This window comes from Carassius carassius, chromosome 14 (assembly GCF_963082965.1).
Source record: "Carassius carassius chromosome 14, fCarCar2.1, whole genome shotgun sequence".
NCBI classification, from domain to species: domain Eukaryota; kingdom Metazoa; phylum Chordata; class Actinopteri; order Cypriniformes; family Cyprinidae; genus Carassius; species Carassius carassius.
The window spans coordinates 13,123,496-13,140,168 of NC_081768.1; the positions used below are offsets into that span (position 1 = coordinate 13,123,496).

Genomic DNA, 16,673 nt, shown 5'->3' on the forward strand with positions numbered 1-16,673 from the left:
GCTAATAAATCTGGGAGGGTGGCAGACGGAGCCTGTGCAGTCAGCCGAATGGTACTTTGGGGTGGGTGAGAGATAACCCGCTCTCTCTCATTACTGCAGTTTTCACCAGAGTTTTTCCAACGTGTTAGGGGAATCTTATCAGCCTGTTTACACGTTGCCCGTCCTCTGTTGTCGTCTGAGCGCAGAACAGAAGCAAGATAGCCATTAATATCCTGAGCAATCATGCAGGATAAATTATGAACATGCTTAAAAGTGAAGAAACAGTGTGATATTGTTTGTTATGCTAATGTACTTGGTGTATGTGCGTTTGTGTGCACATTTTTCTCTATTCAGGAGCTGTGTGGGTTGCACTGCCAGGGTCAGCGGTTTACTCTACTCTTGCCTGATGGGCATACAAACCCATGCCAGGCATCCTGCAGGCAGAATACAGATCCCATCCCCCCACTGAAACCAGGGATACGGCTCCGTGCTGCGAGAAAGCGTGAGACTGAAGAAGCGAATTGGACACGTCCTAAGATGGCTGACAGGTGTAGATAAAGCCAGAGAGGGTGGGTGAACCACAGAAATCCATTTAACAGCAAACCCGGTGATTTATAGCCCGTCAGGAGCAGTTCTCTCACCAGCACCAACCAACCAGCCGAGAGCTGTCAGGACCGCTCCAGTGCACCCACACACCCCCGAATCCGTCCGCTTCCACGCGCAACTTTTCATCCAAAAGCTATCGACTTCTTGCTCTCAGAACTGAGAGACACAGAACCTCCGTTTCTGCCTTTGTTAGTGTCTACCGTCAAAGCGCTTTCGTCAACCCCCGTGCTATTACAGTCACTTCTGAGAGCTGAATATTACACACTGTGCTGAAGATAATTACATGCAGTCTGTACTGTAGCACAATTCACATTTTTCTTCTCCCTTTTTTCTGTGGTTGATGAAATCAGGAGTCTCGCATTGTAGTTTCACTACTTTATTCAGGTACCTGCGGCTATTGACTGTTGATTCAGGTGGGCTACCTGCTGCATTCATCCGGCACTTGGATCGAATTTTATTACCACGACTGCAAAATTCCATCGTTTAGATATTGGTTTTCGGCATCACAGCACAATGCGGTTTATTCGATGCCATGGCAAGGTGGAATTGCACGACGGAGCTCGAGGCGGCACCGTGACTCAGAAGATTTATTTTAAACCGCTGTTTCTTCACTGCCTGTTATGATGGCGTTATCTGTTTCAGATAATAGGAAGTGCATTACTGCAGGTCTAAAATTTGTCCGTTTTCTCTCTCTTTCCCCGCAGGACCTCGATGGGCCTCTTGGAATCTCGGTGTGTTTATTTGTATCCGCTGTGCTGGAATACACCGGAACCTGGGAGTGCATATATCACGCGTTAAATCCGTCAACCTGGACCAATGGACCCCCGAGCAGATACTAGTATGTGTGTTTTCATGTGTTTCAATTGTTTTTTCTTTCTTATGGTGCTCAACAAGATGTTTTGGAACTGTTGATGACCCGACTCCCATTCAGCAGATTATGGCAGTACTGCTATTTCACAGTGTTCTAACATTCGTTGATCACATTCTCTACTGTTCAAAAATTTGGGGTTGGTAAGAATTTCTTAAAGGGATAGGTAACCCAAAAATGAAAAGTGTCATTAATTTCTCACCTGCATGTTGTTCCAAATCCATATGATCTTCATTTATCTTCAGAGCACAAATTAAGATACTTTTGATGAAATCAGAGAGCTTTCTGACCCTCCATAGACAGCATCGCAACTTCCACATTGAAGGCCTAGAAAGGTAGTGAGGACAACAATGAATTTTATGAAGCTATGAGAACAAAGAAAATAAAAATAATGACCTAAAGACCCGTTCACACCAAGCACGATAACTATAAAGATAACGATAAAAAAATAGTTCTAAAAATCGTTCTCAATATTAAAGAATAGCAGAGTCCACACCACAACTATAACGATAAAGGCAAAGAGAAACGATATCGTTGGAATCACTTTCAGAACGATTTTTTATATATAAATATAAATATAAATAAATAAATAAATATTATTATTATTATTCTTTTTTTTTGTTTGTTTGGTGTTTTGTGTTTACGAGAGTACCACAATGCATGTGTGAATTGATATAATGAGTCCTCGTTGAATAAAAGTATGAATTTTGAATGGTAGTGTACATTTTATTTTTGTATTTCAAATGGAAACATTTCACTAGAGATGTACTGATATTGAAATTCTGTCCGAGACTTGTAACCACAGTTTTTATTCAAATTGCAAACCCTTGAAGTATAAAATAGAATAATTGTAAAAGTATGTTTGCTGTATTTGTGGTGGGGACAGTGACCAAGCCAACATTAAAAATCCTTGTTGAGCCCTTCCTGAAGTTATAGACACCTGTTTTTCTGTTGTAGTGTAAGTGATGGCTTCAAAACACGCTGCATCGTGTAGTCAGATAACCTTCATTCATATTTCAGATATACTTGTGTAAATGAATGTGTCTCTCTGTGTGTTGTGCATTTAAAAAACAGTGTGGCTTGAAAGATTTATGAGTTTTTAAGCAACCAAAAGGGAGTCTTGCATCTCCCCTTTGCATATTAATTGACGTCTGGATGGATAATTAATTCTTGATGGGTAATTACTTGTCTGTTTTTCAGCATCTTCTCTTCCTTCAGTCAGATCCATCATCCTCATATTAATTTGTCTGACAGGCTTAGATGTAAGTGACATAGAACTGATAATGCAAATGCGTGTAATTTGTATATGTTTGAAATAGCCTCGATTACATGTTTAATTAAGAATCAGGACTGTCTAAGGTTAAAAAGGCAGACTTTTTACGACTAGATTTCATAGGACGTTAGGAACAGTGATGTGTGCCATGGATCATGGTACAGATATTTTGCACTTTCACTCTTGTTGCCCCGGCGATTGTGCACACAGCAACCAATCAAATCTCACCACCTCCAAGAAAGAATGAATGAGGTCACTCTTTATTCAGAGGTCATTGCTGTACTTCGACATGAAGAGGGAGACAGATCAATTTATATTTTTAAGGGGTCCATACTAAATACAATTTTTTTTTTTTTTCCTCAGGTCATCATTTAAGCATTTTAAATATATGAAGGGTAACTGTGCAGAGATGCATCCGTTTTAGAGTTTACATTTATTTAAATGGCCTGCTTCATGAATTGTACTTGATTAATTTGTTTTGTGCTATATGTTTCAAGTTTCTGCACTTTTAATAATGAACACTAATTGAAAATTTGGGATAAATGGATGGTTTGCGTTGTTCTCCGTTTTCACCTGTTATCTCTCTCTTTTTTTTGTCTTTCTCTGTAGAGTGTGCAAAGCATGGGCAACACCAAGGCAAGACAGCTGTATGAAGCTCATCTCCCAGAAAACTTCAGACGGCCACAAACTGACCAGTATCCTTTTGTGGACCTGTGTTCTTGTTTGTAATTCAATACATGATGGCCTTTGCTAGTTATTTGGTAGAAGCCATCAAGAGGCTGAGTTTCAGATGCATTCTTAGTCGTCTGCAGAGGATTGACATGATTAAAGTGAATAATCCTTTTCTTGGCGCTAGAAAAGACAAATTGTGTATTTGTTATATTGAAAGAACTGTGTATTTGTGAGTTTATGCAAAGGTTGCATCCTGTTCTTTTCTTGCTGCTGCCAAATTCACAAACTATCAGATCTGTAGCCAGTGCTAGCAACTTTTTTCTTGTAAGCAACTGTAATGATATAAACCTTCATATTCATCCGGAAGAAGGAGGCAGGAACCGGCGGACAATCAAAAACATTTTAATAACAAAATAAACACAAAAACAGCGCACCAGCCCCTCACGGACGACTGGTGCGTGCAAATTAAACCCAAAACACAACTAAAAGCCCAGGCCTGGTCCTCTCTCGTCCTTCACTGTCGTCGCTCCAGTTTTATATCCTTCCATCTCCTCCATGGGCCCACTCGTCACATACCCCCATCGCCCCTCGCAGGCCGGGGGGTACTCCCGAGACTGCGCTCTACCCCCCCCCCCCTCCCTCCGGGGGGGCCGCTCACGGGGACCTGCGGGAACCTGGGGGTAGGACAGACGAGGCGAGAGAAAAGGAGATGGAAGGAGGAGCGACAGAGACGAGAGAGGGGAGAGAGAAAAAATAAAATAAAAAATTCCGGTTCCCAGACGCACCGCTGCTCGGCCCTCCCCCAGCTGGGCGATCTCCTCCGCGGTGCCTGGCGGTGGCACTGGACGGCCCTCGGCGGACGGCACGACACTCCTCCGCCGCCCGGTGGACGGCGACGGCTCCTCCGGTTTTGGGCAGCCGGCAGGAGTCCCCCGTTCCCTGCTCCTCCCCGTTCCGGCGGATGGCAGCAGGCTCCGGCCACCTGGCGAACGGCGCCGACTCCTCCGCTCCCTCACGGACGGCAGCCGTCTCTCCACATCGTGGGCGGCCGGTAGCGAGCTCGCCCGTCCCCGGCAACTCGCTCCAGCCCACCGCCTCGAGCGTCCATGGCGGCACACTCCTCGCCAGCTCGATGGCACCGCGGATTCCCCACAGCGGCGAGGGATCTTCAGCAGCGCGTCCCTCCTTCTCCCGGGCTTCGGCACCACTGTAATGATAAAAACTTCCTAATCGTCGGGAAGAAGGAGGCGGGAACCGGCGGACAATCAAATAACATTTAATAATTCAAAAATAAACACAAAACAGCGCACCAGCCCCTCACGGACGACTGGTGCGCACAAAATGAAACCAAAACCTAAAATAACGCCCAGGCCTGGTCCTCTCTCGTCCTTCACTGTCGTCGCTCCAGTTTTATATCCTTCCATCTCCTCCATGGGCCTCGAGACCGGTGGGTCGAACAGGTGTAGTTCATCTCCAATCACTCCCCCGGCCTCGCTCCCATGTCCCTCGGCCCCGCCCCACTCGTCACAGCAACAGAAAAGGATTTTGAGTATCTACCACTTTAAAAACATGTAAAGTTCTACATGTTGGGTTGTCTTGTACATGGATAAATGCAGATATTTATTATTTGGTTGCCAAATACAGGGATTTGCAACACTTTCTTGGCAGATGCTGTTTTGATGAAGTATCCTTAAGCTTGTGGTCAAAGTGATGTTAATTTGCAGTTGAGTTTGTAGTGGCTTCATGGCTTCACCCTAGAGCTCACTGTTAACATTGAGATGGCGAAGAATGTGTGCCATCTCCAATAATACTTTAAATTGTTCATTTAATCCAATTCTATGAGCAGTGGATGATTTCTGAATATTTCTGAAACTATATCTTGAAGGCAGTTCTTATTTGTAAGAAAACTATATATAAAAAGTTGGATGTTTGAAAGCTGAATGAATTCATTTTACTCCATTAAAAAAAACCTTCCTCTGCTCACAATAATACTAGATACACCTTTTCACCATAAATATGCTTGAATATTCCTCTTGTAGCTTAAGAGCCCTTTTTTTTCTTTGTCCTAGAGACATTGTGTACCTTTTTTGTTCATGGAGATATTTAGTTCTTGGTGATGAACTATGGCAGTGCAGATTTGTGATATTGTTCAGGGCTTGGAAAATGAGCAAAATGAGATCTGTATGTTCTGTAAACTTTATTATATGACATACTGTTTTGCATGTAATTTTAGGTAGACTAAAAAAGGGCCGTCATCGAACTCCACTGATTGTTTGTGCTTAGTACCATTGATTTTTGCGCGCACACTAGATTTCTAAAGTTTGGGGTCAGTAAGATTTTCTAGGATTTATTTAGCAAAGATGCATTAAATTAATAAAGAAACAAATAGAAAAATAAGTAGTTACAAAATACTTTTCATTTATTTTGGCCGTTATTTTCATATAGTAATCTTGAAAAATTGTATCACAATTTTCACCAAATATTAAGCAGCACAACTGATTTTAACATTGATGATAAAAATGGGTATCTTTGATATCTTGATTTATACATTTAATTTGTCAGTTCTGTGTTACAACAACTTAAACACCCTGTAGTTCCATCATGAACTGTACAAAAAAAAAAAAAAAAAAAAATCCTGTTGAGAATTCCTGTTCTAATGTTGGTGAATGTGGCAGGCAGAAGCCTGTGTGACTTCACACCTCTGGCTGCAGAGATTTAGAGAAAACAGCTGCTGTTTTTCAGCAGCTTCACACACAGCAGAGCTGAGCAGGAACTTCCTCATCACTGAGGCCTAACAGGAAGTCTCCTCATGTCTCTCATCCCTCCGCCTCATCCTTCTTGCCTCGGGTATCCTCCTCCGTCCTATTTCACACCATCAGTCTAATTGGGTGTGTGTGGCGGCCGGGATAATTCCATATTCTCCTCATTGGCGCCTTCAGAAACCCTAATTGAATTTCCCTGGCATACGCAGCCTGTTATCAGCGCTCCTGTGTTTGGTGTGGCTATGGAAATGGCTTCATTTGTATGCTGACCGATGAGGTACAATATTCTTAACCGTCAAAATGGATTCATCCGGACAGCAGAGGTGAACCTCCTCCACAAACCGGGTTTGATGGAATTTGCTGTGGCTTCTTCAGATGGAAATGCGGATCTTTTGTGCGTCAGTGTGGGGGTCTTTCACTCTCTCTCACTTATCAACGCTTCCCTCTCGTGATATCTTTAATGGAAAAGCTGGCCGTGTTAATATAAACGTCAGATCGGCAGAGAGAGGAAATGTTAAGTTCTTTCTCTTCTGGTGCTTATTATGAATGGCAGATGTACCTTCTTTTGGTGTGCTTGTGGTGTCTTTCTCTCTTTTTTCCCCCCTTAGTTTTTTTTTTTTTAACTGTATACCTCGTTTATCTTTTTTCCTATTTATGCCAGCACTATTTTTTTATGCATCATCTTTCTTACCAGTTTCTCTCTGTATCTTTTGCATTACGTACTAACTCAGCGTGATGCAACAAAGCATCTGTACCATTTTAAGTTTAAGAATGTGCAAAACTTCACATTTTTTTTAATCGACTTGTCGAGGCGCCTGAAGCTCTAACTTGGCTGATCGTCGTAAAGAATCCCTGCATAATTAAGTGTTCCTGAGGATTTTTAATTAGCTGGGTCAGGTGTGTTTGATTAGGGTTTGAGTTGAACTGTAAAAGAAGTTATATCTCCAGGAACAGGATTGGCCTGATTTACATATATTTTTGCTTTCAAATACAGTAGACGGAGCACAGCAGAACAGGACTTTCTCAAGTGTCTGGCAACACGTTTTTTGAAAGTCAGTGTTTTAAAGGGTATTAATGTAAAGATGCTTGAAACTTTTCCAGGAGGGTTTTGTGGTATAACTGGCTAGCAGCTAAAGCACAGCAAGCTGTCTGTATATTAATAAAAGCAACACAGTTAAAATTATATCAACACCACACACACACACACATACACATAAATATAAATCAGAAGTACCAGTTAAAACTAATATTTTGTAACGTCATGAAATAAAAATATTTTTTTTTCCCTTTTGATCTCTTTTAAACAGATTCTTGAAAAAGGGTATCAATGTTTCCACAAAAAATATGAATTAAAGCAGCAACTGTTTTCAACATTGATAATAACAATAAATGTTTCTTGAACAGCATATCAGCATTTATGTGACACTGATGACTGGACAGTTCAGCTTTGCTGCATCCCAGAAATAAATGACTATTTAAAATCTGTTATTTTCAATTATTATAATATTTTACACTATTACCGTTTTTGCTGGTTTTATTAAATAAAGGCAGCTTTGGTGCCATCTTTCTTTCTGAAACATAAAAAAATCATACCAACCCCGAACTTTTGAAAGCTAGTATATTTTATTTAGTTGTATGGTTTAAAATTGGTCCCCCATACACCACTTGAAATTCTTCCCGGACAACCAGTTTGAGAACCGCTGATCTTTTGTTCTGAGGATGCTACAGGGGTTTTGTCGCTCCCCCCTGTCTTTTCTCTTTCTTGCGTTCTTTCTTTTCCTGCCACCTGCTTTTTCACCTTGATCCATATTTCATCAGATGCATTATTGTATTGTGATCAGGGATTCATGAGAGTGTAAATCCAATAAAGCTGTGTGAACCGGTCCTCTTAGCATTTTACTGTCGCTGTATAAATTCACACTGTTAACAGGGAGTGAGATTCAGAGAGCTTGTGTTTTGATTTGTCTTTGGCCCCACTCTGTGCATCTGTGTTTGTTGTGTAAAGAAGAAAAAAACAGGGTTGGGAGGATTCGGGCCATCTTTGTTTCATCCTGATTTTTTTTCTTTTTCCTTCTTTCAGGATGCAGAATGCTAAGTTGTATTCGGTTTGTGGTCCAGGTGTGGTGTTGATGCTCTGGTGTCTTTAATGGTGAGGAGAGAATGCAGCCAGTCTGAGAGGGCTGGCCTCTTTAATGCAGGAGTTACAGTTTAGCGGAGTAAGATGCCAGTTCAATCTTCAATCTCAAAATTTTTCAGTCTATCAAGCCAATATGAGATTTACTGTCCAAAAGAAACAAAAATAAAAAACAAGCCTTCAAGCTGGGCCTTGGATCAACTTTAAAACAATAAGACTGTGATTTAAAGACCCCATTAAAATGCGCAAAATTATATCCCATCAAAACTTGTTGCCATAGTACAAGAAAGTTATTTCATGAGTTTTAAAAATGTAGTCAGCTATTTAGCAGTCAGCATCAAGCTTCTCTGTCTCTTATGACCACTTAGGTTAAAGAGCGAAAGTGTGCCATGTTTGTTTAAATGCTGTGAGGTCTAACATGATTTGTATTAGTTGTAAGCCATCGATTTTTCAATTTTCCTGAGCAATGTTTCAGAGCTGTGGAGTTCTTCATCAGGGACAAGTATGAGAGGAAGAAGTACTACGATAAAAACGCTGTCAATGGAGCAATTGTGAGTATCAACATCTATCTATCTACCTATCTATCTATCATCTTGTTTATCTATTTAATTTTATTTATTTATTCATGTATGAATTCATATCACTCCCTGCAGTTTAATGAATGAAGCATGTAATCTAAAATAAACAAACTCTGAAAGTGGCATTTCTCTGAGGTCTTTTACTGGACTGAAGTGAAGAAGTCTGTGCGAACAAGATTGAAACTGATCTTCCAGATTTGGTTGCAGATCATGCATTTAAGCAAAGTTGCAGTTTTGATTTTGTGATGCATTGCAGCATATCGTATCATAAAGTTGTATTGTGAGCCAGCTCTAGTGTTTACTGTCTATCTTATGTGTGGAAGGGCTGATTTGTTGGCCAGTTGTTGTGATCATTGATGCCTCAAATTCACATTGCACAGCTTGGTGGGTTGCAGCTGTGCGTTACGTGTCGGAAATTGATTGACAGGAGCAAGCAGCCAATTAAAGCACTCTTACTTATGTTAAATGACTCCTGAGGCTTCCTCTGTGTTCTTTAATGTTTGTGTTGATCAAATGCCACAAGGAATAGTAATTGACTGTCCTCAGCGTGCCATGCAGGTCTTAGCCTCATGATAATGCTTGAGGAGCTTAAGCAATCTAAAGAAACAGCCTCCTTTTGGCCTTTTCTGATTGCTTTGGATCAGGAGAGACTGAAACAAGGTTACACTGTGAAAGGTTTTCGATCAAATTCTGCAAGGCTGCCCTGTCCAATTACATTTCTCTCTCTGCTTAAGCCTACCCAAGCAGAGCTCGGCCTTTCTCTGACGGGCCTTCCTGGGCTGGCCAATTAAAGCCTCTGCCTGCAGAAACAGACAGCCAATCAGATTTCAGCAGTGGTGGTCAGCCGTTGACTGAGGAGTCACAAACCAGGCAAATATACAAACAGCTGGCAAACAAAGGATGAAAAAAGAAAGAAAAACCATTAATTGAATTAAAATGCAGTACTAAAGTGCAAAATAGTGGCGTCTTGTGCACCACACACATTGAGGCACTGCCTGAAGAAAGACCATGTTTCCAGGTCGTCTTCATCCACCGACTCTGCCAGCGGCTTTTATATGCAAATAAATTATTAAAAACAACTCGTTATCAGTTTAAGGAATTTTGCTTTGTGTGTGGAGGGGATCTGGATGAGAGAGAGAGAGATAGTGTAAGAAGAAAAGAAAGAAATGAAAAGGTTAGTTTAAACTAACGCTGCTTCTTCTGTGAACCTTTAACAGACCTGTGACGCATTTTTGGGTCCAGACCCAACAGTTGTTAGCTACTCTTTTAAACTAAATACAAAAACGAATTCTCCACTAGTCCTCCTCTAGTGTTTGCAGATTATGGCTGTCAAATTGATTTAATTACCTCCTGTTCCTGGCATCTGTGTTTGCTCTTGTTAATGCAGAATATCCTTATTTGAAAAAAGAAATTGTTTTCACAAAGGAGTGCAGTTATCCCAGTCCTATAGTGGCGAACAGCTTACTTTAACATTGCGCTAATATAAATGTTCCTCATCAGCATCCTGGTTTAAAAGTGCAAGTTCCTGCTTTGACAAGAGGGTGCAACTCAATCCATTCTGAGCTGTGCATATTCTTCTTCTTTCACCATTTATTCTGCTGACAGGAAGGTGAACAGTTAAGCAACACTAACAAAGCTTAAAATTCTATCATTACTCACCTTTTCATTCTAAACCTGAATGGGTTTCTTTCTTTTGTGAAATACAATAGAAGATATTAAATTGTCATGCTGCTTCCTTCCAAATCATTTACATTTAAGCCTTTAAAGCCATCAGCAGTTATGTTAAGTTAATCTATAACGAACTTTACTATTTAAAAGTTTGGGGTCTGTACAATTGTAATTAAATTATTACTGCCGTTAAATTAAATACTAAAAATATATATTATAACATTTATATTTGTTGTTGAAATATATTCATGCATGCAGTGGCTGTCAAAACTTGTTCAATAACAGATTTATTTAAACACACATCATAGGCGGAGCGTGTCTAATATTTCGCTAAATTCTCTGCACTTCATTTCTTTAGTCAACTAAACAAGTTAACTGATGACTTGCCTGAGGTAAATGAAATGCAGTGTGACATTTTGATTTATTTGACTGATTTATTGACATCTTTCCATGGTTGAAATGCAGATTGAATGATTACATGAGGCATGAGATGTTCATTTATGTTTATTTCGCATAACAACTAGTAGTAAAGAGGAAAGGATGGTCGCGCTTTTGAGGCATTTATACAGTGATCTGTCACACCACATCAAAGAGCATCATAACAGCATTTATTGTTTGAATTTTAATTACATAAAATTTTACATTTAAATTTGAATTACATAATTTGAAAGATGACACTTTGAACTGAAAGACCTTTGCAGAAAATGTTGTGTATGGGTACGTGTAACGATACACTTTCTGATGCCTTTTAACTCTTTTAATCATGTGACATTGACTAGAACATCACAAATAGAAAGTCTAGGAGGCATCTGATGGGCAGCTGGGCCAAAAAAAAAAAAAAAGAGAACCGAAATCAATAGTTGCCTGCTTCCAACCCAGGTGGAGAGCAATGCAATATTGCAGCCTTTCCTTGCTTCAATTACTAAAACAAGCTCAAGAGAGTCTAAGGGGCCCTCCCTCTCTTTCCTACTCCTCATCTTCCTGTCTCGTGGCAGTAATGAAAGTTCTGTGTGTTCTTCTGTGGCAGTAGATGGGGAATAAATGTCTTATTGAAAGTCTTATCGCCAGTCAGTGCACTCAAGTCATGTTCCCTCCCTGCTGATTCGCACCATTTAAATGATTGTGTGTGTGACACCAACAGCGAAGCGGAACCTCAGAAAATAAATGTCCCAGGATATTAAGCGTCTTGCACTTCCTTGTTTTGTTTTGATGTTTTCAAAACATGCTTTTCCCATTTCCAATATGTTTTTTTTTTTTTTTTTTTTTTGCATGCTTTTTTCAATATTTTGATCAAAGTGTTTCCGAACCATGGAAAATGTGCAAAATGAAGGATCTCAGCGGACCGTTTTTAATATCAAGAATGGAATATATAAAAGATGAAGGAAATATGAACATCACAGGCTCAGCTCTGCTATGGTAAATGTAACTTGATTTTATTATTATTATTATTATTATTATTATTTTTTTTTTTAGAAAACTGTTGGTTTCTCTATGCCACAGAACTGTCTGTATGAGAGTGAATGTGTGAATGAGATATCTCAGCGTAACTAATTATAGCTTCAGCCTTCCACAGCCAGCGATTGGCCAATTCTCATACTTCACACTGTCTCTTTTCACACTGCAGTCATCTAAGCCTCATTCAGCCCCAAGTGACCTGGCCCGCTTGGCCGTTTGCACTGCATTATGGGGCATTTAGCTGTCCGCTCCTTCTATTAGTTCTCAGCTAGAAAGCCTGAGACCTTTGGACCTCACGCTGATGCTGTTACTTCTTTGAGAGGATGGGAGTCTTTGTGCCTTCGGTTGCATTAAGATGGAGATCGGTTCTCCCTTCACACTCCGGGCTGATTGCTGTCTCTGCTTATTGACCGCCTTTCTTCATCTCCTCCTGCTTCCTGCTTCTGGACTTATTTCCCCAGACGGGTTTGGTGGTATTAAAGGGATTGGGGGCAAAGAGGAGGAGTATTGCGTGGTATTATTTAATGGCTCTCTAATGAATATGGGCCCATGCTGCTGTGGAGCATAGTGCTGATGCTAACCCAATAAAAGCAGATTATGAGGGGGATCCATCAGCAGGTAATGAACCGGCCCGGACAGTTCTGTGCTAACTCGGGCTATAATGGACCTACTTGTTCAGCTTGGGCCCTGTGGACGCATGCTGCTGACAGCACTGCTTCCATACTGGGACAAAAGGAAAGTCATCTGTCTTCTTGTCCCTTTCTCTTCCTGAAAACTCCCTCGCCACTGTCACCTGCTTCAGAGGAATATTCCGGGTTTAATACAAGTTAAGCTCAAACGACAACATATGTGACTTATGTTGAATATCAGAGAAATAAAAAAGGGGGTTACTTTGAGGCACCTACAATGGATGTTAATGTGGGCCAGTTTTTTAGCCTTATGGCAGAAATGTGAAGCTTATAGTATTAAGACACTGGCATTCATTTTTCTGTTAAATAAGTATTATTTTATCCGTGAAGCTGTTTAAATCATTCTTTTTGCAGACATTCTAGGGTTTATATCATGTTATGAAATTTGATGTAATGTTTCATTGGCCATGACATGTGGCTGTTCTTGAAAAACTGACAATTTTAATGTTTAAGGATTGACCCTATTCCCTTTCAATATCAGTGCCTCACTGTAACCCAGTGTGAATTTAGAATTAGAGATTTTATTGTAATAAATGCTTTCCAAATTATATTGTTTGTATTATTTCTGCTCTATTTTTTTCTTATTATATTCTGCTATAGTTTTGTGCTCCTCTCTGTTAGATTTGAAACTGTCTATAGTAGGGCTGCTACTAATTTCTAATCTGTCAATAATTATTTAGATTTAGTCAAATTCCCAACATAGACAAGAAGGTGTCTAGAAGAAGGAATGATAAGGTCAAGTCAAAATTCATTTTTGTAATCAACTTTATGCCACAAACGCTGTCAGTTGAGCTTAACTTGAATTGAACACTCTATATTACTTTTGCTTGCTCACCCATGCTGCTTTTTACTCTATTCCTCCATATCTTCCTCTTCGCCGCCTTTCTCTCTGTCTGTCTGTCTTTTTTTCTCTCTGCCTGGTAGGAATTGTGCTGTCACTTAGGTGATGATGCAGAAATGGGGTAAAAACCTTGGCCCTGACCCCTCCATGCCCTCCCTTCTTCTCTTTCCTGCACCAAGAGAAAGAGACTTTTTGTGGGACACTGAAGGGGCCCCGGAGGCAATAAAATCTGCCTAAACAAACTAAATGCATTGAGGGAAAAGGAAAAAGACGACAAAAAGAAAATAAGGGTCAATGTTGTGACTTGAACTGTATCATCCAATGCATAGTAGATATAACAGGGGCCTTTGAATGACCAATAAATACCTTTTTGGTCACTGTATTCAGAAAGGGTGATCAGTCATTTTTAACTTCACATTTACGGTGAAGGAGTTTTTATTTTGTCTTTAACAAATATCACAGACCTGTACATCTACATATTTGTTCATATGTGCACATGTCTGTCTCTGCAGTGTTTATTTGCTTGTACATTGCAGGGAATAATATTCATGCTGACAGCACATATGGAGTTTTTTTCCTCAACCAATACAGTGTTTTGGTATTTCACACAACATTAATCATAGGAAATTTGTGCATAATTAGAGAGGAACTGTATTTTCAGCATTCCATCTTCAGGATTGCACACTGAAGCTGCTGTTGCAATCGATATAACACTAAAGTGGACTCAAAACATGACTTAATTACGAGTCAAAAGGCATCACTTGTTAGCTTGCAGCTCTCACACACCTTGTTGAACATCAGCTGCTATGCCTTTTTGTTCTTTTTTGCTTTGATAACTAGACTGCGGCAATATGGGACTTTGAATGGTTTTCATATCCCTGTTCAAATCACAATAGCTTTTCAAAATAAAAAGGATTTTTTTTCATCACAGTTGTGCAGTCATTTATGCAAGCAGTATTTTGAACCACTTTAGATGTTTTGTCATATCACAAACCTTGCCCTTCTAACCTCCAACAATACAGTTCTTAAAGGGGTCATTTGTTGCTTTTTTCAAAGACCATTATTTTGTGTTTTTGTTGTAACAGAATATGTTGACATGCTTTTTAATGTTAAAAAATTGTACACATTATTTTTTAAATACTGTACATTATTGTATGCCCCGCCTCTCTCAGACGTATCGTTTTCTACAAAGTTCCTCCTTCAGACAAGCACAGTCTGCTCTGAGTGGCCAACTGACCCAGTGCATTGTGATTGGCCGAACACGGCAAGCACCCGTCGGAAATGTAAAGCCTCTTTTCATAATCGTGAGCTTCATCTTTCAAAATAAATGTAAAGCCAGTTAATAATGTCCTTAATTTTACCGTCAGTTCAAGCCCGAAAGTGGAACAGAGTTGCGTGACTGACAACTCCGCATTTAAACATTCAACAAGCAAATACTTTAATAACAAAACATACATACAGTAGCTGATTCAGAAGCGCCAGTTTGTCGTAGCAAAGTCAGAAGTACCTCCTCTCCTAGGTTCGCGAAATGGCCGTCCATAAAATGCGTTGCTTTTCTGTTGTAAGTATTCTTAATGATTCCTAAATGCATCTACTTTCGGAAGGCCATATAAAGTGCTTTTGCTTTCATCTAGATACACAGAGCATCTCCCTGACATGTCTGCTTTAACACTAACTGCAGTTACTGAAACCACGCCTTCTTTCTTTGCTTGAACATTTGGGCGGCATTATGCAAATATCTTCATATAGTGACGTAGACATGTGGGGGCATGTTTGAACGAGCCGTTTTTATGGGGGTGTGGCAGAGGCTTAACTTTGATAAAGAATATCTCTTTGGATTTGAGACTTTAGTATTTGCAACTTTAAAGATCTTCTTCATGCACCAAGAACTTGTAACACTCCAAAGAAAAAGGAAAAATTTAAATCGCATCATATGACCACTTTAATGAAATGTAAAATATAAATCCATACTATTGAACTTGGCTGAGCTTTTATATACACATATGTAAAGGTGTGTATATAAGCAAGCTTTTCAAACATCACCATCTGATTGATGCAGTTATTTGCGGTGTCTACACTTGGGAGTTAATTCTATTGATTTGAGGCAGCATTGGCCATGCAGATCAACAAACTCTTGACTACAGATTTGGCAGATGGTCTCACTTCTTATACCGTCTGGAACATCTGGAGAAGTCTGGGCTATTTTTACCCACCAAATGTGTCCTTGATGATAGATGTGACTGCCGATATTGCAACTAAACTAAGATACATGGGTCCTCTTACTTGTGTATATTTTTGCAACCAATTTTTGTCTTGTTTTACTGTTAAAATATCTATGCATCCTTTTAAACACAGTATATAATCCCTTTGAGAAGTAGTTTATATAATATATATATATATAATATATAATATGTATAATATTACATATAATACATATATATATATATATATATATATAAATATAAATATATATATATATATAAATATATATATAAATATATATATAAATATATATATAAATTTGGGTTTATAGGTTTTCATGAGAAAATAATGCCAATGGGCTAACAAAAATAAACTTAATTCTTGATATTTTCTCTGAAAACTAGTTTTACTATCTTAAGCAATTTTGCTTCACAAGTGGATTTGTTTTAACAATGTTTAAATATTTTTAATTAAAAAGCCGGCAGAAATACTGATTTATAAAATTGTGTTTTTGCAGTGTTTGAGATGTGTGTGTGAACTTATCATGATATAAATGTTGCTTTTCCCAGTTTGCCACAGGCTGAATAATTATTCACTGTATAGTGATCGCTGCAGCCTATTAATTCTGATTTCTCTTCTTCCACTTTTTTCCTCCACACCCCCTCTTTATCTGTTCCTCATTCTATTTATATATTTCAATTTCTCTCTTTTAACCTCTCGTTCTCTCTCTCTCATTCTCTCCTCTGCCCCTGCAGAAGTCCTCTGATGCTGCTTTGCCCTCAGTATCATCCCCTTCTTCGCAAGCAGCTGAGAAAAGTAAACTGGAGGTACTGTAGCACTGTGCTTCTCTGTGCTGTGCGGTTCACTGATCTTGGTGCTGTGCTGTGCATTCTCTAGGCTGCATCCCAATTTGCATACTTTCCATCCTAATTAGTATGCTAGTTCA

General features: G+C 39.5%; 1 protein-coding gene across 5 annotated transcripts in view; it reads left to right on the forward strand.

Annotated features, from left to right (window-relative positions):
- smap1 (small ArfGAP 1) overlaps nt 1-16,673 on the forward strand; it is a 102,762-nt gene that overhangs the window by 16,923 nt on the left and 69,166 nt on the right. For 3 of the 5 annotated variants that reach the window (XM_059566190.1, XM_059566191.1, XM_059566192.1), the window contains exons 2-4: nt 1,290-1,423; nt 3,336-3,421; nt 8,770-8,845. In XM_059566190.1, the coding sequence (XP_059422173.1) occupies nt 1,290-1,423; nt 3,336-3,421; nt 8,770-8,845 (296 nt within the window). Of the gene's footprint in view, nt 1-1,289; nt 1,424-3,335; nt 3,422-8,769; nt 8,846-16,482; nt 16,555-16,673 lie in introns of all 5 variants that reach the window. The other 2 variants (XM_059566188.1, XM_059566189.1) reach the window with 1 other exon arrangement.